Source organism: Chiloscyllium plagiosum, unplaced genomic scaffold (genome assembly GCF_037043375.1).
Source record: "Chiloscyllium plagiosum isolate Xiang-an unplaced genomic scaffold, Cpla_swu_hap1 HiC_scaffold_25, whole genome shotgun sequence".
Taxonomy (NCBI): Eukaryota; Metazoa; Chordata; class Chondrichthyes; order Orectolobiformes; family Hemiscylliidae; genus Chiloscyllium; species Chiloscyllium plagiosum.
The window spans coordinates 45,947,919-45,972,470 of record NW_028270163.1 but is presented as its reverse complement, the minus strand read 5'-3'; the positions used below and the strand labels follow the sequence as shown (position 1 = coordinate 45,972,470).

General features: G+C 40.2%; 1 protein-coding gene across 1 annotated transcript in view; it reads right to left on the bottom strand.

The window, feature by feature from the left end:
* LOC122562216 (dynein axonemal heavy chain 17-like) overlaps nucleotides 1–24,552 on the bottom strand; it is a 471,020-nt gene that overhangs the window by 264,957 nt on the left and 181,511 nt on the right. The window contains exons 31-34 of the mRNA XM_088000362.1: nucleotides 23,516–23,641; nucleotides 19,039–19,146; nucleotides 9,018–9,149; nucleotides 2,292–2,452 (exon numbers count right to left, since the gene is read on the bottom strand). Coding sequence (XP_087856488.1) covers nucleotides 2,292–2,452; nucleotides 9,018–9,149; nucleotides 19,039–19,146; nucleotides 23,516–23,641 — 527 coding nt within the window. The remainder of the gene's footprint in view (nucleotides 1–2,291; nucleotides 2,453–9,017; nucleotides 9,150–19,038; nucleotides 19,147–23,515; nucleotides 23,642–24,552) is intronic.

Here is a 24,552-nt window from a genome sequence, read left to right as displayed (position 1 = left end):
ATCTTTGTAAATCTTTTCTGAACCCTTTCAAGATTCACAATATCCTTCTGATAGGAAGGAGACCAGATTTGCACACAATATTCCAAGGGAGGAAACTTGTCAGTCTCTAACCAGGAAATAACATGGACACTAACGCAGTAGGAGTATGCCCAAACTGTTTTAAGTGGACATTTGAAATAAAATTGTTGGTATTCCAAACATCCTACAGGAGGCGCTGCAACTAAGACAGTGTCTATAGCCAATCGTGCAGTGACTTTGATCTCAAATGCATCTTGGAGAAAGGTATGTATAAGTGTTTTATATAATCGGAAAATAAATCCTTCTGTGTCATGGGTCCTGAGAAAAGAAATGATTATCCTGAGGGACATTAGTTATCTTCAAGCTCTTCTTGTAGCAATGCTTACAGAGATGCTCACTTAAAGCAAAACAAATGTCACAGTGTCGGTGAAAGGGTTTGTTAGCAAATGCCTAAAGGATAATTTAGTTAAAATTTTTCTGCAAAGTGTGTTGGTCACTGGGTTAGTGACAGTCAGTGTAGTCCTAAGTTTACCAATGTAGGCGTCAACGAATTTCGGAGCAAAGAAGTATTTTATGATTCTAAAAGGTTGACAGCAACCAACCTCCAGAAACTCAAATCTAAGTAACTTCAGTTCAGAGCTGGTCATTTACAATCGGTCTGCAGTGTAGCTTTGCCAAAAGAAAATCCAGTAGATGTGTGAAGTCATCACCTCTATCCTTTGTTTCAAGATGCTTGGTTCACAGTAGTTGGTTTTTATTCCCCTTTAGTTTTGTTTTAAAACCATCATTTGTGCAGAGATTTGTCTTTTTGTGTTGTGTGAGTATGACTGATGTTGGGATTAAGATGATGTAATTTTAAAGATAGATTATACTTTAGGTTTAATCAGGGTTTTCCACTTAATGTAAGAATATGTTTTGTTCACAATAAATGGACTATTTTCAGCTCATCAAGTAAACTAGTTCTTTTATTCTGGGTAAAAATAAGAAAGAAAAGCTTTGGATATTTTTGGGTAAACGAATCAACACATTTGAACTAATAGTACAACTGGTGGAGTATGGGATTGATTATTAGTGCATTACTCCCATTGCAGCTTTAACAGAAATGACACTTAAATCTGGGAAGTTGGACTTCCAATGAGTTATAAATACATGCAAATAAGCTGCCTGACTCAGGAAAAGTCAATCTGCCTCTGAAGTCAAAGAACTTCAATGCCAAAGTTGATTTGATTGTTGGCTTTCTGAATCTTGGCCTCTCACCCAGTTAACTTTCTCCACCTGCCTTTCTGCTCATATCTTCCACATCCAGAACATTCATCCCCTATTTCATGCGCAATTTATGTCTACGATACACCATCTATTTAAGTTATATTAGTGGCATCGGTATACATCCAATTTAATAATTTCTCTGCTACTCAATTTAGTTTCTACAAGATTTTGAGATTTTTTAATTTTACAATTACTTTTATTTCACTGTCTTCTTGTCTCATTGCTATTCCTTTCTATCATTTTCTGATTCTTACCAAATTAATTTAAACTAGCTTTTATATTGATTTATATCTGCTTTTACAGAGTTCAGTCTTGATCTTTCTAATTTCCATTGGCATAAAATTGGTCCTAAATCTCTCAAAATATCTTTTGGAAATATTTGTCATTCATTAATTTCCTTTCTGTTTCACTTCTAGCAATTTTCTCCAGCTGCTTTATTTTCCAGTTTGATTATCACTTTCCCACACCCAATATTCCTTTTCTTGGCCCTGTCTTTTGTTATCATTTTGATCATCTCTGCACATATAGCTGGAAAATTCTTTGGAGCTGCTTGAATTCCAAAAACACTGCTTCATCAAACATGCACCAGTATTATTGTGTATACCTAAAAAGGATTTCTACTAAACCTCTGGCAACTTAATACATATTAAATAGAAGCAGTTCCAAGAAATGTCCCATTCTCAATCTTTCAGTTCCAAAATATGTGCTTAAATCTTTCAGCAATCAAACAAGCCACCTGCCAAGTGTTCTGCTAAATCATTCTTGAGCAAATCAATTCGTATCATATCTTTCTTCTGTTACTCTCTACATGGGGAAGTTCCTGATTATGGTGCCCGTGACCATAAATTCTTGTGATATGTTTTAGTATTATTCTTGAGACTACACTAGAAGTCAGGAAAATGTTCCTCAGTAAATGCCCATCTGAAGACATTGCAATTTGAAAGAACAACAAAATGACTTAACTACAAACTAAAAGCCAGTATAAATTACTCATTAGCTTTCCATACCTATCTGTAAGCGGAGTAATAACCAATCGAGGTGTGTTGCCTAGATACTCATAAGAATATCTGAACTGTGCATCGCAAATGTTAGCAAAACAGTGCTGCTTCTCATCATCCCAGCGATGCCTTAGTTGAGACTGCCAAGTAAATGCTTGGATATTCTCCACCTGTGAAAAAGCATAATCCATTATTATTAATAAAGAGTTTTCACTACAGATAAAAAAACCTAATAAATTAATCACAGAATTACAGAATCATATAGTACAAAAGAGGCTCTTCAGCCCATCGACTCTGTATTGCCAAAAATAGAGTAAATCTATACTAGACCCTCTCTACTGTACTAAGCCCATAGCCTTGAAGTATGACACTTCAAGTGCTCATCCACGTACTTTTTAAATGTGTGAGGTTACCTGCATGAATTACCTTCCCAGGTAATGCATTTCAGACTGCCACCATCACTCCGGATGAAAAAAAATATTTCCTCAAGTCCCCTCTAAACCTCCTGCCTTTTACCTCAAAATTATGCTGTCTTGACCATACAAATTAGGGGAAAGCTGCTTTCTAACCCTGCCCATGCCTTTCATAATCTTTTATACATCTATCAGGTCCTACCTCAACCATCTCTGCGTCAAAGAAAACAACCCAAGCTTATCTAGTTTCTCTTTGTAGCCAAGATACTCCATTCTAGACAATATCCTGGTGAATTTCCTCTGCACCCCCTCAGTGCAATCACATCCTTCCTGTAGTTCAATGACCAGAACTGCACACAGTACACCAAAGTCCTGTACAGTTTCAACATAACCTTCCTGCTCTTACAAACCATGCCTTAGCTAATAAAGGTAAGTATTCCAAATGCCTTCTTAACATCCCTATTATACTGCTTTGGATACTGTTGAAGGGGACCTACTTACCAGGGGTAAGCAATGGAGCACAGGTCTCTGGCACAGAGTGTGTCCCTGTTGCTCAGAAGGGAAGGGGAAAGAGGAGCAGAGCACTAGCCATTGGGGACTCCATAGTTAGGGGAACAGATAGGAGGTTCTGTGGGAACAAGAGAGATTCACATTTGGTGTGTTGCCTCCCAGGTGCCAGGATTCATGACATCTCTGATTGTGTTTTTTCCAAATAGTTCCAGAGATGTAGAGGATGAGATAGCAAAAATGATCCTCAGTAGGAGCAAGAGTGACAGGGTAGTTGTTATGGGGGACTTTAACTTTCTAAATATTGACTGGGAATACTATAGTTCAAGTACTTTAGATGGGTCAGTTTTGTTCAATCTGTGCAGGAGGGTTTCCTGACACAGGCCGACAAGGGGCTAGGCCACATTAGATTTGGTACTAGGTAATGAACCCAGCCAGGTGTTAGATTTGAAGGTAGGTGAGCACTTTGGCGAGAGTGACCACAATTTGGTTATGTTTACTTCAGTGATGGAAAGGGATAGGCATATAGCGCAGGGTAAGAGTTATAGCTGGGGGAAAGGCAATTATCATGAAATTAGGCAAAATTTAGGATGTGTAGGATGGGGATCGGCACAATTGAAATGTGAAGCTTATTCAAGTACCAGCTACTGCGGGTCCTTGGTAAGAATGTACCAGTCAGGCAGGGAAGAAATTGTCGAGCATGGAAACTGTGGATTACTAAGGAAGTTGAATCTTTTGTCAAGAGAAAGAAGAAGACTTATGTTAGAATGAGATGTGATGGCTCACTTAGGGCAATTGAGAGTTACAAATTAGTCAGAAAAGACCTAAAAAGAGAGCTAAGAAGAGCCAGGAGGGGACATGAGAATTCATTGGCGGATAGGATCAAGGAAAACCCTAACGCTTTCTATAGACTGGAATAAGATTAGGGCCAATCAAGCATAGTAGTGGGAAGTTGTGCATGGGGTCAGAGGTGATAGGGGAAGCACTAAATAAATATGTTTCGTCAGTATTCACACTAGTAAAAGACAATGTAGTCAAGGAGAATACTGAGATACAGGCTACTACACTAGATGGGACTGAGGTGCATAAAGAGAAGGTGTTAGCAATTCTGGAAAGTGTAAAAATATATAAATCCCCGAGCCAGATGGGATTTGTCCTAGGATTCTCTTGGAAGCCAGGGAAGAGATTGCCGAGTCTTTGACTTTGATCTTTAGGTCGTCATTGTTTACAGCAATAGTGCCCGAAGACCATTAGTTTTAAAATAGTGATGGAAAAGGATAGACCAGATTAAAATTGAAGTTCTAAATTGGAGGAAGGCTAATTTTGACAGTATCAGGCAAGAACTTTCAAAAGCTGATTGGGGGCAGATGTTCGCAGGTAAAGGGACGGCTGGAAAATGAGAAGCCTTCAGAAATGTGATAACGAGTCCAGAGACAGTACATTCCAGTCAGGGTGAAAGGAAAGGTTGGAAAGTGTAGGGAATGCTGTATGACTAGAGAAATTGAGGGTTTGGTTAAGAAAAAGAAGGAAGCATATGTCAGGTTATAGACAAGATAGATCAAGTGAATGCTTAGAAGAGTATAAAGGCAGTAGCAGTCTACTTAAGAGGGAAATCGGGAAAAGGGGACAGGAGATAGCTTTGCCAAATAGAGTTAAGGAGAATCCAAAGGGCTTTTACAAATACATTAAGGACAAAAGAGTAACTAGGGAAAGAATAGGGCTCCTCAAAGATCAGCAAGGCGGCCTTTGAGTGGAGTTGCAGGAGATGGGCGAGATACTAAACGAGTATTTACTGTGGAAAAGGACATGGAAGATGTAGAATATAGGAAAATAAATTGTGGCATCTTGAAAAATGTCTATATTACAGAGGAGGAAGTGCTGGATGTCTTGAAACACATAAAAGTGGATAAATCCCCAGGACCTGATCAGGTGTACCCGAGAACTCTGTGAGAAGCTAGGGAAGTGATTGCTGGGCCTCTTGCTGAGATATTTGAATCATCGATAGTCATAGGTGAGGTGCCAGAAGACTGGAGGTTGGCTAACGTGGTGCCACTATTTAAGAAGGGTGGTAAGGACAAGCCAGGGAACTATAGACCAGTGAGCCTGACGTCGGTGGTGGGCAAGTTGTTGGAGGGAATCCTGAGGGACAGGATGTACATGTATTTGGAAAGACAAGGACTGATTAGGGATAGTCAACTGGCTTTGTGTATGGGAAATCATGTCTCACAAACTTGACTGAGATTTTTGAAGAAGTAACAAAGAGGATTGATGAGGGCAGAATGGTGGCGTGATCTATATGAATTTCAGTAAGGCATTTGACAAGGTTCCACATGGAAGGCTGGTTAGCAAGGTTACATCTTGTGGAATACAGGCAGAACTGGCTCAAAGGTAGAAGACAGAGGGTAGTGGTGGAGGGTTATTCTTCAGATTGGAGGTCTGTGACCAGTGGAGTACCACAAGGATCGGTGCTGGATCCACTACTTTTCGTTATTTATATAAATGATTTGGATGTGAGCATAAGGGGTATAGTTAGTAACTTTGCTGATGACACCAAAATTGGAAGTGTAGTGGACAGCGAAGAAGGTTACCTCAAATTACAATGAGATCTTGATCAGATGAACCAATGGGCTGAGAAGTGTCAGATGGAGTTTAATTTAGATTGATGCGAGGTGGTGCATTTTGGGAAAACAAATCTTAGCAGGACTTTTACACTTAATGGTAAGGTCCTGGGGAGTGTTGCTGAACAAAGAGACCTTGGAGTGCAGGTTCATAGCTCCTTGAAAGTGAAGTCGCAGGTTGATAGGATAGTGAAGAAGGTGTTTGGTATGCTTTCCTTTATTGGTCAGAGTACTGAGTATAGATGTTGGGAGGTCACGTCGCGGCTGTACAGGACATTGGTTAGGCCACTTTTGGAATATTGCATGCAATTCTAGTCTCCTTCCTATCGGAAGGATATTGTGAAACTTGAAAGGATCAGAAAAGATTTACAAGGATGTTGCCAGGGTTGGAGGATTTGATCTATAGGGAGATGTTGAATAAGCTAGGGTTGTTTTCCCTGGAGCGTCAGACGCTGAGGGGTGACTTCATAGAGGTTTATAAAATCATGAGGGCATGGGTAGGGTAAATAGATGGGGAATCCAGAACTAGAGGGCATAGATTTAGGGTGAGAGGGAAAATATATAAAAGCGACCTAAGGGGCAACTTTTTCACACAGAGGGTGGTGCGTGTGTGGAATGGGCTGCCAGAGGAACTAGTGGAGGGCTTTTGCCCGAAACATTGATTTTCCTGCTTCTTGGATGCTTGCCTGACCTGCTGTGCTTTTCCAGCAGCACTCTAGTCTAGACTCTGGTTTCCAGCATCTGCAGTCCTTGTTTTTACCTAGAAGAACTGGTGGAGGCTAGTACAATTGCAAAATTTAAAAGGCATCTGGATGGGTATATGAGTAGGAAGGGTTTGGAGGGATATGGGCTTAGTGCTAGCAGGTGGGACCAGATCAGGTTAGTCAGCATGGACAAGTTGGACCGAAGAGTCTGTTTCCATGCTGTACATCTCTATGACTCTAGTATTATCACAGTTAAGTCTTTTGAACTCAACATAAGCCTGACCTAGTTCCTTCTTTAGGTTTCTGAATAGCTGTCTATATGCTTCTGATACAAATTCATAAATACTTAAAATAGCCTGTTTGACCTTTTCATAATTTCTTAACTCCTCATCTGACAGTGCTGCAAATAGCTCAGTGGTTCTGCCTATCAGTTTAGTGTGAACTAGCATTACCCACAAGTCCATTTGCCTAGCCAATTTTTCAAATGAAATAAAGAAGGCTTCACAGGGTAATCCAATTTGTGTACATCACTACCTTCTCTATGAATCTCTATCTTGTTAACTTGACTTTGCTGACTAAGTCGCAACTTCTGAAGTTCAAATTCCTTCTTTTCCTCTTTCCCTTTCTTCTCTCTCTTTCTGTTTCTTGTTTCTCTGTTTGCTCACCTGAGAACCTTCTCTCTCTTTCTTTTCCTTTCTCTCTCTTTCTTCTCTTTCCATTCTCTTATCTTCTAACTCCATTTTCCTCAATTGTAATTTAAGTTTTTCTAACTCTACTGCACTTGTCTGCTTCTCTGATACACCTAAGTGCTTGAGTAATTCCTTTACATGAACCCTTTCAAGTTTCACAACATTCTTCCAATAGGAAGGAGACCAGAATTGCACACAATATTCCAAACGTGGCCTCACCAATGTCCTGTACAGCCGCAACATGGTTGGGAGGTATCTGAAAGTAGGGAGCCAGAGTGCAAGATGGCAAGAGGGGGGTCAGATAAGTGATACAATGTTTACATTGGTCAGGACTGGTAGGAGATATCAGGCCTGGTCCAGCAAGACATAAGTTGAAACTTTATTGCTGGAACAGCACAGCAGGTCAGGCAGCATCCAGGGAACAGGAGATTCAACGTTTCGGGCACAGGCCCTTCTTCAGGAATGACATTCTTCAGCAAGACATAAGCATTTTTAACTCAGTAAAATGAGCCCCCTTCCAGTTAACTAATTTAATGCTTAATTGTTCCTATTCTGTTCTATAATTATTCTAAGCTTCCTGATATTATGATCACTGATCCACATTCTCCATTGAAATATATTTCACTAATTTAATTTAACTAATTAACTAACTACCTTAACTAATTTAAATATAATTCCACTGCAAAGGCATAGATGTTATGAAGATGTGCTTGTATGTCACATTAATTTGATAGCACATCTGTTGATTTTTACATATTGAACTTTAAAAAAAAGCTTTCTTTGAACTAACACCTTACCAAAACCAAAATAATTGAAACCTTTTCAGCATCAGATATTTAGGCTGAGACTTGCCCAGTTGCAACTAATAATGATGGTGATTAGTGTGTTTCATGATGCCATTGCTACCATGACCCAGGGTGAGTTATCTCACACAATCAGTGCTTTTCAACTTATTAATTAATTTGCAACTGAGCTGGACATTGGGCTTATTGTTTGATGAATTACACAGCAAACAAGATGGAAATGCCTGTCAGGATATTGCAGATTCTAAAACTCCAGTGCCCTATTTAAAACCTTGATGGACACTTCTGCAGATGCTGCAAGCCAGTAACTACCTCTCACACTTGGTGTTCCCCGCTAATTCTTAAACCATGTTACCTAAGTAAACTAAGCTCACTTTAGGTTCCTGGAAAAAAGTCACGAGACTATGCTGAAAGAGGTGATGGAGGGAAATTTAATCCTCTTCCCTGCTGACAGATCCAGTGTCCCTCATAGTGCAGCAATCTAAAGACTGACAAAAGCTCCACAAAGTGCTGCTTCTCATAAAATCATACAATACAGTACAGGCCTTCGGTCTATCAAGTTTGTACTGTCAAAAATACACTAAATCTAAATTAGTCCCAGTGTGCACATCAAGTGCACATCCAAGCATCTTTTAACAGTCATGAGATTCCTGCCTTATTCGGCCCCCCACCCCGAAGTCATTTGATACAAATGTTTTAAATATATTGGACTTTGGATCATCGTATGCTGGGCAGCGGTAGGGGTGAAGCCAGGTATTGTGACTGAGGTAGAAATATTTAGTCATAGTGGTGGCATAAATGTGTTATTAGTAGCTCAACCATTACTTGAGCATCAGAGTTGTACACACCATGCAGGACTCACATTGGCAGATATAGGAACTTTGTATTCCTCTTAATTATTGAATAGTGAATGACATTAGATTCCTACATTCCTACATTTGTTCCTTTTCTGCAACAAGTAAACATAAACACACTGAAGAAAGAAGGACAGTACTACCTACCTTAGTTATAATCATTTTGTTTACAACATCTCGAGCATGTACTTCTACTGTACAAATAGTCATGATCTTTTGCCTGTCTCCCACCGATAAGTTACCGATCAAAAGCGTGATAAGCGAATTCAGTTGACTGATCTTGAAGAAAAAATAAATAAATCTTTAACTTAACTGTTTCAAGCATATTTTTGAGTAAAAAAGATTATTAGAAAATGTAATGGATTTGTCATTAATTATTGCAGTTCACCAACTCTTTCTTACATCACAAAATGGCTGAGAGGAATTACTGAAAAAAATGTTTTAAAAATGTTGTTTATTAAAAGTTGCAGACATCCATGTTAGAAAAGTGTTTCTTTTAATAGAAATGGGAAAGAAAATCAGACACTCGATGTCTTGTGAAAGGGAAATTGTGTTTGATTAATATATGAGAGTTTTTTGAGGAAGTACAAACAAGGTGAATAAAAGGAAGTTGTCGATGGGGCGCATATGTTTTCCAGAAGGTATTTGACAAGGTGCCATATCAGGAATTACTATATAAAATAACAACAGTAGTAACATATTAGATGCATAGGGGATGAGTTTCCTAACAGCTAATACAGTGTACATAAATAGACCTTTTTCATATTGGCAAGATATAACAAGCAGAATGTTGTAGGAATCAGAACTAGGCCTCAACTATTTACAATTTAATTCAATGACTAGGGCGAAGGGAACAAATGTATGGCAGTTAAAACTGCTTAATTGGAAAGATGGATAGAAGAATGAACACAGAAGTAAACACTGGTCTTCATACTAGACATGAAATATTAACCCTGTTTCTCTGTCTACAGTTGCTGAGTTTCACTGACATTTTCTGTGCTTGGTTCTGTGAAAATAGGAGAACCGTAAAGAAGGAATTTGATTGGTTAAGTGGCTGGACAAAAATTTGGCAGGTTTCCCTTTCATAAAACAACATTGACTGCTTGATTGCATTAAGATTTACTATGTGTCCTGCTGTAACCTTCTTAATCACATTAAATAATAGCATGTTGCCAAAACAGATGCTCATCTTCCAACCTCTGGTTTCCTGTCTTCTATCTCCCCACCCCACTTTTCTTGAATAGAGGAGTTATATCTGTTGTCTTTCAATCTGGGAACATTTGTGGATCTAGCAGATGCAGTATAGTGTAAGTGAAATAACTGTACAGAGGCCGGTATCCCATCATCAAGTCACTCTTTATTTACATGTGCATAGTACATGGCCTCTGACCAACTAGCTCAGCACCAGCATGTAGAATGAGGAGACTCTGAATCTCCCATTTATCTTTTTTTTTGAGGCCTTTATGTACACACAGAGCATCTTTGACACTGATCCAACTCCTTCAGAACCAGCTTTCAGTGAACAGGATGTCTGTCACTCCTGTTCATTTTTTTACATTTTTTCCTTCTTTTAATTACCCCCACACTACCGCCTAACTGCGGTAGTGCTTAGATTTTTCCCAGCACTCGTGTTGTGTATGTACAGGTGTGAGACACAGTGAATGACTCAAGGTGCACGAATCTTTATTCAGTTTCCACCACCAGGAAGAAAGGAAACACCCAAGTGGCCAGTGACAAGCAGTGCCCATCACATCAAAGGGCAATGCTGCGTGATCAAACAGTGAAGGGGAGGGTGGGGTTAAATCAAAATAGAATTGGATGGGGAATCTCCCATTTTTTTCTTGTTTTTTTTTCTTTTTTTCTATAATCAAAAAGGAGAGTCCTTGCGCACACACACTGGTCCAGCTCCCTCAAGAGCCAGCTCTCAGATTGTGAGGATGTCCAACACGCCTGTTTATTTTTTTCTTCTATTTTAGAACTTATACTCTTTTTTTCTCTTCCTTCCCACACTACCGCCTAACTGCGGTAGTCCTTATTTTTTCCCCAGCACCCATGTTGTGTGTGTGTAGGTGTGAGACACAGTGAGAGACAAAGGTGCACGAATCTTTATTCAGTTTCCACCACCAGGAAGAAAGGAAACACCCGAGTGGCCAGTGACAAGCAGTGTCCTTCACATCAAAGGGCAATGCTGCATGATCAAACAGTGAAGGGGAGGGCAGGGACTAAATCAAAATAGAATTGGACAGGCAATCGCCCATTTATTTTTTTTCCCTTTTTCTCTTCTTTTTTATATTAACCCCCACATTACCGCCTAACTGCGGTAGTGCTTATTTTTTCCCCCAGCACCCATGGTGTGTGTGTGTGTGTGCAGGTGTGAGACACAGTGAGAGACACAAGGTGCATGAATCTTTATTCAATTTCCACCACCAGGAAGATAGGAAAACACCCGAGTGGCCAGTGACAAGCAGTGCCCTTCACATCAAAGGGCAATGCTGCATGATCAAACAGTGAAGGGGAGGGCAGGGACTAAATTAAAATAGAATTGGACAGGGAATCTCCCATTTATTTTTTTTCTTTTTAAGGGGAGGACATTCCTATTCATCATGTTTTTTCTTTTTTTATTTTCTTATTTTTTTTCTTTTTTTTGTGATCAAATCCCCTGTTTATTTTTTTAAAAATATTCCTCTTTATTGTTTTATATTAACCCCCACACTACTGCCAAACTGCAGTAGTGCTTATTTTTTCCCCCAGCACCCATTGTGTGTGTGTGCAAGTGTGAGGCACAGTGAAAGACACAAAGTGCAGAATCTTTATTCAATTTCCACCACCAGGAAGAAAGGAAAACACCCGGGTGGCCAGTGACAAGCAGTGCCCTTCACATCAAAGTGCAGTGCTGTGTGATCAAACAGTGAAGGGGAGGGCAGGGACTAAATCAAAATAGAATTGGACAGGGAATCTCCCATTTTTTTTTGAAGGGGAGGGTAGGGACTGCTCCTGTTTATTTTTTTTTTTAACCCCCACACTACCACCTAAGTGCGGTAGTTCTCCTGTTTATATATTTTTTTTTCTACCACCTGACACTTCTTTTATTTTATTTTTTTATTTTTATTTTTTTTCTTTTTTTTTATTTTAACCCCCACACTACCACCTAAGTGTGGTAGTGCTTATTTTATCCCCAGCACCCATGGTGTGTGTGTGCAGGTGTGAGACAGTGAAAGACACAAAGTGCACGAATCTTTATTCAATTTCCACCACCAGGAAGATAGGAAAACACCCGGGTGGCCAGTGACAAACACTGCCCTTCACAGCAAGGGACAGTGCTGTGTGATCAAAACAGTGAAGGGGAGGGTAGGGACTAAATCAAAATAGAATTGGACAGGGAATCTCCCATTTATATCTGTCTGCCAGAGCTCCCTGATTGGTCAAAGTTAGCAACCCCAGTCAAAAATCTCATTGCCAAAAAGATCCACATGACCCTCGTTCCAATCACTACATTCCTCTGCTCCCCCACCCCCCTCCCCACCCCTAATGCTAAACAGGGGGAGAGAACCCACAGTTTCTAACAGACTTTCTAGCAGTTCTGCAGGGCCAGGTATGTTTTGCTCCTGCCCTGTTAGCGAGGTGTTTTTGTGTTTTTGTTCAGGACCACCTAACCTACCCGAACTTTGTATGCCATGACCTTGTGTTGACCTCACCTTGTACCCATGCAGGGCCATTTCCATGGTTTCGATACTAAATTTCATCTCCTGAAGCAAAACGTTCCTCTCATATAGAGGAAACATGCGGCCGGCATTGGCGTTCCTGCTGCCAATTTACCCTTCTCCCCAGGACTGGAATATCCCCAGGACTGGAATATCAGGGTGCAGAGGCTTCTCCCCATCAGCAGCTCTGCTGGAGCTATCCCTAAAGTTGCATGAAGGATGGTCCTATAATCAACAGGAACCGAGATATTTTGGTATAGAATTAAGCTGCTGGCTATATCTTTAAGCCTGCCTTCAACATTTGGACTGCTCTTTCTGCCAGACTATTGGATGGTAGATGGTATGGAGTTATCCAAACATGCCAAATGTCATTTGACTTTAGGAAATACTTGAATCCCCTGCTGGGAAATGCTATTGTCTGTAAACAATACTTCCATGAGTCTGTGTATCATGAACAATGCTCACAGCTTTTCAGTCATCTTCCCTGAGTTTGCTGAATAAACTCTGTGCACATCCGGACACTTTGAATTGGCATCCACAGTGACCAAGAACATGAAATGATTGGCATAGTTGACGTGTAACTGAATCCAAGATTTACCCGACCATTCCCAGGAATATGGGGTGCTGCTGTCAATCACATTTGTCCTTGTTGGCACTCTGGACACTGCCCCACCAATGCAGCTATGTCAGCATCCAATCCTGGCCACCAGACATAGTTTCTTGCCAATACTTTCATCTTGGACACCCCTGGATGACCCTGGTGGAGTTCAGCCAGTAGCTAACGGTGATCTTTACTCGGGCTAATCACTCCTACTCCCCATAGTAATATTTCATCCTTTACGCTGATACAGTCTAATCTTTGTTGTGATAGTCCATTACTTCCCCCATCACCAGAGCTGTTTTAATATTGTCAGAATGGGATATTTTTCTATCCACAGTCGGATATTGTCAGCAGTGTCCAGAAGGGTGTCCAAAAAGTTGAAAATGTAAAGGACTCTTTCAGGGCAGGCACCACCAGCCAGTCCGAGGCAGATCAAGGCATCGGCATTTGCCAATTGGCCTCCTGGACAGTATTTCAACTTGTCCTTCTACACACCGAGAATAAAGGCCTACTGCTTAATTCGACCAGACGTTATGGGCAGCATGGCCTTGTCTTCATTAAATAGCCCCGGCAGGGGTTTGTGGTTTGTTACTATTAAAGGTATTCATGGAATTTTCTGATACCAAAAATAACTGGCACACCTTTGTTCTCTAAATGGGCATATTTGCATTCAACATCAGCCAAAGTCCAGGAAGCATATGCTGTCAGGCATTGTGCTCCATTGGGCTACTGTCGAAAGCTGATTGGAGTCAGATGTTCGCTGGTAGAGACGGCTGGAAAATGGGAAGCCTTTAGACATATTGTACATGTTATCTCTATGTTGTACATAGAGATTCTTGTTATCTCTTTGTTGTACATAGAGATATCAAGAATCTCTATGTTGTACATAGAGATAACAAAAATCCAGAAAAAGTGTATTCCTGTCAGGGTGAAAGGGAATGCTGGTAGGTATAAGGAATGCTGGATGACTAAAGAAATTGAGGGTTTGGTTAAGAAAAGGAAGGAAGCATATGTCTGGTATAGACAGGATAGATCGAGTGAATCCTCAGAAGAGTATAAAGAAAGTAGGAGTATACTTAAGAGGGAAATTAGGAGGGCAAAATGGGGACATGAGATAGCTTTGGCAAATAGAGTTAAGGAGAATCCAAAGGATTTTTACAAATATATTAAGGACAAAAGGGTAACTAGGGAGAGAATAGAGCCCCTCAAAGATCAGCAAGGTGGGGCCTTTGTGTGGAGCCACAGAAAATGGGGGAGATACTAAATTAATATTTTGCATCAGTATTTACTGTGGAAAAGGATATGGAAGATATAGACTGTAGGGAAATAGATGGTGACATCTTACAAAATGTCCAGATTACAGAGGAGGAAGTGCTGGATGTCTTGAAACGGTTAAAGGTGGATAAATCCCCAGGACCTGATCAGGTGTACCCGAGAACTCTGTGGGAAGCTAGAGAAGTGATTGCTGGGCCTCTTGCTGAGATATTTGTATCATCGACAGTCACAGGTGAGGTGCCAGAAGACTGGAAGTTGGCAAACGTGGTGCCACTGTTTAAGAAGGGCGGTAAAGACAAGCTAGGGAACTATAGACCGGTGAGCCTGACCTCGGTGGTGGGCAAGTTGTTGGAGAGAATCATGAGGGACAGAATGTACATGTATTTGGAAAGACAAGGACTGATTCGGGATAGTCTACATGGCTTTGTGCATGGGAAATCATGTCTCACAAACTTGATTGAGTTTTTTGAAGAAGTAACAAAGAAGATTGATGAGGACAGAGCAGTAGATGTGATCTATACAGACTTCAGTAAGGAGTTCGACAAGGTTCCCCATGGGAGACTGATTAGTAAGGTTAGATCTCATGGAATACAGGGAGAACTAGCCATTTGGATACAGAACTGGCTCAAAGGTAGAAGACAGAGAGTGGTGGTGGAGGGTTGTTTTTCAGACTGGAGGCCTGTGACCAGTGGAGTGCCACAAGGATCGGTGCCGGGCCCTCTACTTTTTGTCATTTACATAAATGATTTGGATGCGAGCATAAGAGGTACAGTTAGTAAGTTTGCAGATGGCGCCAAAATTGGAGGTGTAGTGGACAGCGAAGAGGGTTACCTCAGAATACAACAGGATCTGGACCAGATGGGCCAATGGAATGAGAAGTGACAGATGGAGTTTAATTCAGATAAATGCGAGGTGCTGCATTTTGGGAAAGCAAGTCTTAGCAGGACTTATACACTTAATGGTAAGGTCCTAGGGAGTGTTGCTGAACAAAGAGACCTTGGAGTGCAGGTTCATAGCTCTTTGAAAGTGGAGTCGCAGGGAGATAGGATAGTGAAGAAGGCTTTTGGTATGCTTTCCTTTATTGGTCAGAGTATTGAGTACAGGAGTTGGGAGGTCATGTTGCGGCTGTACAGGACATTGGTTAGGCCACTGTTGGAATATTGTGTGCAATTCTGGTCTCCTTCCTATCGGAAAGATGTTGTGAAGCTTGAAAGGGTTCAGAAAAGATTTCCAAGAATGTTGCCAGGGTTGGAGGATCTGAGCTACAGGGAGAGGCTGAACAGGCTGGGGCTGTTTTCCCTGGAGCGTCGGAGGCTGAGGGGTGACCTTATAGAGGTTTACAAAATTATGAGGGGCATGGATAGGATAAATAGACAAAGTCTTTTCCCTGGGGTTGGGGAGTCCAGAACTAGAGGACATAGGTTTAGGTTGAGAGGGGAAAGATATAAAAGAGACCTAAGAGGCAACGTTTTCACGCAGAGGGTGGTACGTGTATGGAATGAGCTGTCAGAGGATGTGGTGGAGGCTGGTACAATTGCAACATTTAAGAGGCATTTGGATGGGTATATGAATAGGAAGGGTTTGGAGGAATATGGGCCAGGTGCTGGCAGGTGGGACTAGATTGGGTTGGGATATCTGGTTGGCATGGACGGATTGGACCAAAAGGTTTGTTTCCATCTGTACATCTCTATGACTCTATGGTGAGCCAACACTATTCTGAAAATATACCATGAGACATCACATACCAGCACCAACTCTCACTTGGAATCATTGTAGGCCAGTAGCTTGGATGACAAAAGCTACTTTTTCAATTCCCTAAAGGCTCCTTCTTGGTTGCATGATCATTTCCAAGCCTGACCCTTTTTCAAAAGTAGGCAAAAAGGTACCAAGATGGAGGCCTGGTTACTCCTGAATTTTTCGTAATAATACACCAACCCAAGGTAAGACCTAAGCTCTGGTACAGAACCCCTTTTGTTCACCCTCACTTTAACTCCCAACAGGTGTAACCTGGTCTCGTTGACTTTGTAGTCCAAGTAGGTCACTTTGGGTGCCTGGAACATACATTTTTATCTCCAAAGGTGTACGTCTGTCTTGGAGAAGTGTTTAAGCACTATGTCCAAGTTCTCCAAGTGCTCTTTATTGGTCTTCCCAGTTTGACATCCACATAAGTGGCAATCTGGGTTAGACCTTGTAAAATGCTCTCCATCATCTGCTGGAAAAGGGCATGATACCCCAAATGGCAGTGTGGTATATTGGCATAAATCCTTATGGGTATTAATTGTGAAGTACTTCAGGGACTCCTCATCCTGTCGCAATTGGAGGTCAGCATGGCTCATGTCCAGCTTCTTGAAGGACAGCTCCCACCACCAGTTTTGCAAACAAGTCCTTTATGCAAGGAACTGGGTATTTATCCAGCTGTGAGAAGCAGTTTATCGTTTATTTAAAATCTCACAAAGGTTAACCAACCTTTCAGGCTTTACAATTGATACAATCAGTGCAGCCCATTCTGCAAACTGTACCAGTTTGATGATTCTTTTGCTTTCCAGTCTTCTGATTTCCGCTTTGACTTTAGCACGCAAGGCAAATGGCACTGGGTGACTTCACAGAATTGCTTCCTGGTCAACATATAAGCAGGCCTTAGCTCTTTTGATAGTCCCTAGACCTAATTGAAAAACCTCCGGTTATTTAATTATGACTTCACTTACAAAGCCATTTTCTAATCAGAAAATGTTGTGCCAATCAAGGTGAATCTTCTTCAACCAATTCCACTCAATTAAGCTTGGGCCTGAGTCTATTATTACAATCAGTGGGAACTGCACCAATTGATTCTCGGTATATGTTCTTAGTCTGGCCAAAGTCTTGAGGAAACTTAAGGGTTGAAGTCCAGAGCAAATCTTGTAAAAGACTGGTTTGCAATCACTGATACAGCTGCACTGGTATCAACCTCCATTAGAACCACATGACTATTTTTGATCAGCATTTATTTGATTGGTTCTGATTTGGATGTTACTTAGCATTTTAACTGTTCCAAGCCACATGTAGGTAAACTTTCCAGGGTGTTTGCTTTCCTGGATAGAGGCCTATGAATTCTCTTACTCAAGGCAGGCCTCGAGGACCTCCTTGGTTGTCTCAGGTCCACATACCAGCAGCAACTATAGTGGCTTGCCAGCCTGGATCCTGAAGAACATTTTGCTGAGGCTCAGTTTTGTTATGGGATTTTTCTGTGGGCTGACCTAGGGTCCCTCTACTCCGGATATGCCCTGCATGAGGCTCCACGAAAGCCTACACTCAAGTGGTGCTCCCCAAGCTCAGTCAGACAGGCAAGGGTGTCCATTTCCATTAGGATGCCCTGTAGCTCTACTTGCCACATCTTCTAAGGACAAAGCCAGTTGTAGTGTCTGTTTGAAATTCAGTTGGGCTTCAGCTGGTCAGTGCTTTTGCATGGCTACATCATTAATCCCACATACCAAATAGTTTCTCAGCATCTCATTCAGGGTTAACCCAAAATCACATGCTTCTGCCAGTTGTCTTAACATGGTCAAGAATTATGATATGGACTCCTCTGATTCTTGAACTGCTGAATTAAACTGATAGTGTCTCAAAGTTAAGGAGGTTTGGAGTCATAATATTCATTAGCTAAATACGTCAACTCTTGAAATGTTTTAGAATCTAGTGCCTCAGGGAAAGTTAGACTCCTAATAACTGAAAATGCTGCAGGTCCGCAAGCAGTCAAAAGAATTACTTGTTGATTTTCACCTACCTCCATGTCATTTGTCCAGAAAAAAAAATGCATTCTTTCCACATACTGGGCCGAGTCTTTGATGCAGGATCAAATGAATCAAGCTTCCTAAATAAAGGCATGATGCTAGAAATGCTTACCTCTACTCAAAGATGACTGTTGCAAGTGAATTGTATTCAGAACAATACTGTTTTCTCTTATTGCCACTAAAATAACTGCACACAGATTGGTATCCTGTCATCAAGCCATCCTTTGTTTACCAGTGCACAGTACATGGACATCTTAGAGCCGGTCCTTAGGATAAGGAGACTTTCTGAATCTCCTGTTTATATATATCAGCCAGTTCTCCTGATTGGCCCAGGTCAACAACCCCAGTCAAGGATCTCATAGTCAATAAGATCTACCTATCCCCCTTTCCAATTATTACAGTAGAGAAATATGAACTTGTCCAATTTTAGAGGAAGAAATGTTTTTTTAAATGAAGCAATAACACAGAACTCAGTGATATAGAAATATCTGAGTGTTCTGGCATTTGAAACAAGAAATGTTAGTATGTCAGCACAGCAAGAGACTAATAAGGCAAGTGGAATTTTGTTCATTATTCTGAAGCAATAAAGAACTAAGGAAGACAAATGTTGCTTGCCATTTCAAGCAACTTTCCCTGAAGATGCAGCTGTTCAATTTTATTAGATGAATTGAAGGAGTGATTGAGTGCCTGCAATATTTCGGCAAGTATTATTCCCAACAATAAAGAACAATATCAAATTTGCACTCAATCTCCCAACTGAAAGCCAATTAATAAAGCGAATAATAATACTTAAGAAAAGAAAATATTTTTCCAATTTAGCAGACCTGCTTTTTCAGATAGTCTTTCATAGCATTTTCATAACCTTCTTCCAGTTTTGCAAATGTACTGCTAACTTCTCCATTCCAAACAATCTGTGTGCCAGTCAAAGCGATCTAAAATAAATGTTGTAACAATATGAACATTACATAATTGCTTAAGTATCACCATAAGTAATCATCTGTAAATGACTATGTTACAGAGAAATAACAAGTGAGATTGCTGCAAGGTCAGAATGAGGTGTTCAAGCGGTTCAAATTAGTCAGGTGTATTTGCCAGCTTTACTTTGGAATCTTTACATTTTATCAGCATTTACTTTCCAACAGATGATACTGTTACTACTAGCTGGCAGGAGCCTCATGAATAACGTGCATACTCAGGACCTAAAATGCCATTAGGATTGCAATTATTATGTGATTTTAATCAAATCAAGAAAATCTTTGTTACTGATAAACCCATAAAATTAAAGTTTCTGAAATTAGTTTCACAAATAGTAATGGCAATATTGAAGTTGTTAGGAGCTCAAGATACTTACATTATTGGCCCTTGGGCACTTGAATCATTCTAATGAATTATATTGTCTCCTTGCTTTCTGGAGGTTCATTGTATTTGGATCTGACCATGTCTCTGTACAATGAAGCATTGTTTCCTCATATTGAATGCAGAAACTCAACACTCCATACTTATTTCAGTAAATTTTGTACCTGTATATTTGATTTTAGAGATTCATGTAACCTAATTCTCATCCTTTTCAGAAAGGAAACTGAACTTACTTGAATTCAGAATCTGAAAATACAAATCCAAAAGTTCAGTTGATCTAGCCTTAATGAGAGATTTAGGTAACTTCCAACAATTGAAGTCAGACAGGATTGCATTTTGTTCCTTCCTCACTCCCTTCTTCAATAATGAAATTGTATTCATAATTTATTTCATCAAAAGAGCCAATTCCTGGACATAGAAAGTGTTATAATTTGATGGCTTACATACTACATTACCTTACCTGATTCTGCTAATATCCTGAAGTAGAACCCAAGTGAGACATGAATTTTCTTAAGTACTGTTATTTTCTCTATTACTTTTTTCCAATTAACTGAAATCTATTAAGCTATTTTCTTTTCACTTATCTTCAGATTCCCTTGTAAGGCTGGTACTTAGTCCTCTTCCACTAATGTGAAAATGAACACAAAACTGCCAAATTAACAGAACTATTTCCTTATTGACAATAACAATTACGATGGAATTCATTCTTTAATTGACCAGCATTCCCCTTTTACTATTTATGTCTTCTTCAAATATTTATATCTGGCAGCCACAGTCCTTCGTTTTATTTTCAACCAAAACTAATGTTTGTTGTTGCAAGCTATGATATATGCAACAGGTTCTTTTTACAAATTTCTGCTTGCATCTCATAATTTAGGTGTATCCCTTTGATACTTCTTAGAGATCTCCTAATGTGTTATAATCTGACCATACCTAAAGAATTTGATATACCAAAACTGCTGCAACTTGAAAAAGAACTCCTGAAGCAAGGTTTAAGATACATCGATAGATTCAAGGCCTCCTGAAGACTTTTTGGAAAATTTCATAAGAACACAGGAATTAAAAGCAGAATTATACTATTTTGCCCCTTAAGCCTGTTCCATCATTCAATAAGATAACTGCCAATTTGATCATGGTATAAATTTCAGTTAATGTTTTTGATTGATTGATTTCTTTGTCAGACAAAAACCTATCTAACCGCCATGACTGTAGCCCAACTGTTCTCTAGGTAAAAGAATTCCACAGACTAAATATCATCTGAAAGAAGAACTTCCTCCTTAATTATATCTTAAATGGGAGACCCCTGATTTACCCCTACCCCATCTTCAGCATTTATACCAAGATTTTCCTAGCTACAATCAGTTCTGAAGAAGGGTCACTGGACACAAAATATTAAATCTGCTTTCTCTCCACAGTTGCTGCCAGACCTGCTTCGTTTCTCTAGCAATTTTTGTTTTTGTTTCCGATTTCCAGCAGCCACAATCCTTTGGTTTATTTTCAACCAAAGACTAATGGTAGTTGTTGGGAATTGGCCTGGAAAGATCTTATAGGTTAATTACTGCTCTAAGAATACTGTAGATGATTTGACATTAAGATGCTGTTAAACTCAGAGACTAGTAGCTAGTTGGATGTTGAACTGGTTGATCAAAGAGGGACTGGTCCTGACCAGCTAACCATCAAAGAGGAAACCGATTTTGACTGGGCTTTTGGACAGGAGGAAGATAGGGTGCTCATTATGCTGTTTTGCCAGGCTTCTGCTTTTTCCTGATGGCAAGTCGTGAGGTTCTAAACAACTTCCCAGATGCTCATCCTCCATTTTGGACAGTCTTGGGTCAATGATTCCCAGGTGTTGGTGGGAGTGCTGCACTTCCCCAGTGAGGCCTTAGAAGCATATGCTCTTGGGCAACCGGGGGCCAGCCTGTCATTTCGATCTGAGAGTAGTCTGTCACTTGAAGGGGTCTTGTGTCAGTTATGTGGATGATGTGCACAGCCTATCATGTTGACCAAGGGTAGTCAGCGCCTCAATACTGGGGTGTTGGCTTGGTCGAGGATGCTGTGTTGTGGCATCTGTCTTCTCAGCATGTTCGCAGGACTTAGCAGTGTAGACTATCTACAAGATGAATTGCACAAATTCGCCAAAGGTCCTCAGTCAGCACCTTCCAAACCTGGGAACACCACCACTTTCAAGTTCCTCTCCAAGCCCTTCAGCATCCTGACATGGAAATATATCATCATTCCTTCACTGTTTCTTGGTCAAAATCATAGAACTTCCTCCCTAATGGCATTATGGGTCAACCTACAGGAGGTGGACTGCAGCTGTTCAAGAAGGCAGCTCACCACTAACTTTTCAAGGACAAGTAGGGACAGGCAATAAATGCTGGTCAGCCAATGATGCTGACATCCGACTCTCTGCTCCAGCAGCCTTGTTGTTCTTAAGCTGGTAATGGCCTTCTCTACTTCGTAGGGCTCAGGTGTTGCCGATCTTGTGGTACGTAGCACAAGGATGTTTAGATTGGTGACAGAGCCCTGGTTGAGGAGGTCTCTGAAGTGCTTCCCAGCATTGTTTAATGGCTTCTATGCCTATGAAAAGAGTCATTCTGCCCTTGGCCTGCAGTGGGGTGGGGCCTTGGGTGTTTGGTCTGTAAGTGGTCTTGACAGCACAGAAGAAATCCTGCACATCATGGTTTTCAGAAATTCGTTGGGCCTCTAGTACTTTCTCGACCCACTACCTATTCTTTATTTTGCAGGCTCGTTATTGGACCTCAGCCTTCAGTAATCTGTATATCTGCCCTTTCCCACACCTATATTTCTCTATTTTGAAAGTCAAACTCTAGAATGTGTGCGTGTGTGTGTGTGTGGTATGCACCTTACATCACATTACAAAGTAAATCATTATAACAAAACTATGTTACTTAAAATTATTTGGAGAGGGGATTTAATGTTATTTTCATAAAGGCATAAAGGAGGGGAGCTAAATTAGGCATCTGTATGATAGAAGTCCGAATCTGAAGAACAATTCTACTATTCCTAGGTTTTCCTTGAAAAAGCAAGGCAATGTGACAAGTATATGACATGCATATTGTTTGCCAACTATGTTTCAAATTCTCAGCCAATTTGGCATTAAAAATGTACTTGTTTGCACAGTTAGTGAATTCACATAGAAGATTTGGAAGATCATGTTTATTTGAATGCACTTAGTTGTGAACTACAGTTTATTTTGAGTGATGCTTCTATTTATCAAGTATAATACTTCTAGATGTATGGATAAATAAACAAGCTAAGAGCAAGAGTAGGCTGCACTACTGACTGATTGGATTGTGAACTCAGCTCCACATTCCTGTCTAACCCCTCTGATTCCCAAGAGTCTATCTATCTCTGTCTTAAAAATATTCAGTGATTCTGTCTCCACCACCTTAGAGGAGGAGAATTCCAAAGACCAATGATTCTGTGAGAAAAAATCTATATCTCTAGCTCATATGGGTGGCCCCTACCACAAAAGGAAACTTCACCCTTTCAAGACTCTTCAGGATTTTACATGTTTCAATAAAGTGGCATCTTATTCTTCGAAAGACTAATGGGTACAAGCTTAGCTATGCAACATTTCCTCATTAAACAATCCACCCACCCCAGGCATTTGTTTAGTAAACTTTCTCTGGTTCACTTCTAATGCATTTACATTTTTTCCTAAAATAAGGAGACCAATAATGTACACAATATTCTAAATTGATCTTAACAATACCCTGTATGACAAAACATAAATTTTCCTAATTTTGTTTTCAATTTCCCTTTGCAACATACAATAACATTCTATTTATTTTCCTAATTACCTACCTTTTTGTAGTTTATGCACAAGGACATCCAGATTCCTTTGCAACTCACCTACCAAAATGGATAATTTCACAATTTAACTGTTGAACATTTAATTCCATCTTGTCTTTACTGTACCTGTGCAGGGTATTCAAATATCCATTGCTCTCGAGGCTTCTCTTCATAAGCTACGACAGCTTCAGCGATTTCATGACGCAATGTGGCACACATTCTGTCTAATAGCCGATTTAACCAAATTTCAACCTACAAGCAATGCACATAACAAAGACAAGTTGAAAATAAATATAATTAGAGACAAATACATTAAAAAAAGAAAAAGTTTCATTTCAGAAACTGACCTTTTAAAAGTAAATGGTTTCACAGTTAACTAATCAAGTGAGCTATTATCACTGATTTACTACAGAAAGATGCAGCAGCAAATTTATATTTAGCAAGCTTGTCCTAAGAGTAATATGATAATCACCAAATACACTTTCTATTTTAACATTGCTTGCAGTGGGATCTTTTAAATTCAACCTGATATATCAGTTTTACAATTCATCAGAGAAATGACAGTGCAGCAATCCTTGGTATGAAACAAAGACAATAAATGCTGGAGATCTGTAACCTATACAGAGACTTGAATATGCTATCTAGGTTGAAACTTTTGTGCACAATAAGAAAGGGCTGCTGATACAAAAGCTGAAATTGCTGAAGAAACTCAGCAGGTCTTGCAGCATCTGTGGAAAGGATGCAGAGTTAACATTTTGAGTCCAGTGACTCTACATCAGAACTGTTAGTAGTTAGAAGTTCTAATTAAGGATCACCGGACTTGAAACGTTAACTCTGCGTTCTTCCTGCAAATACTGCCAGATCTGCTGAGTTTCTCCAGCAATTCCAGCTTTTGTATCAGCAGCCCTTAGTACTTTCGTATTGTGCACAAAAATTTCAACCTAGATAGTATATTCAAGTCACTGAATAGGTCTTTAACCTATTGACAATGCCTCAAGAGTTGAGCACCCAATGCCCAGAACTATTTTTGGGGCCTAACCACAACCTGAGAGGTTGGGGGAGGGCTGGTGAAGCAGTCTCAGCCTGTAAATTTCAAAGAGAAAGGTTGCTAATTGGCTGCAGGCTGAAATGGCCAGCCAAAAAAAAGCAGCAAAAGTGAGACA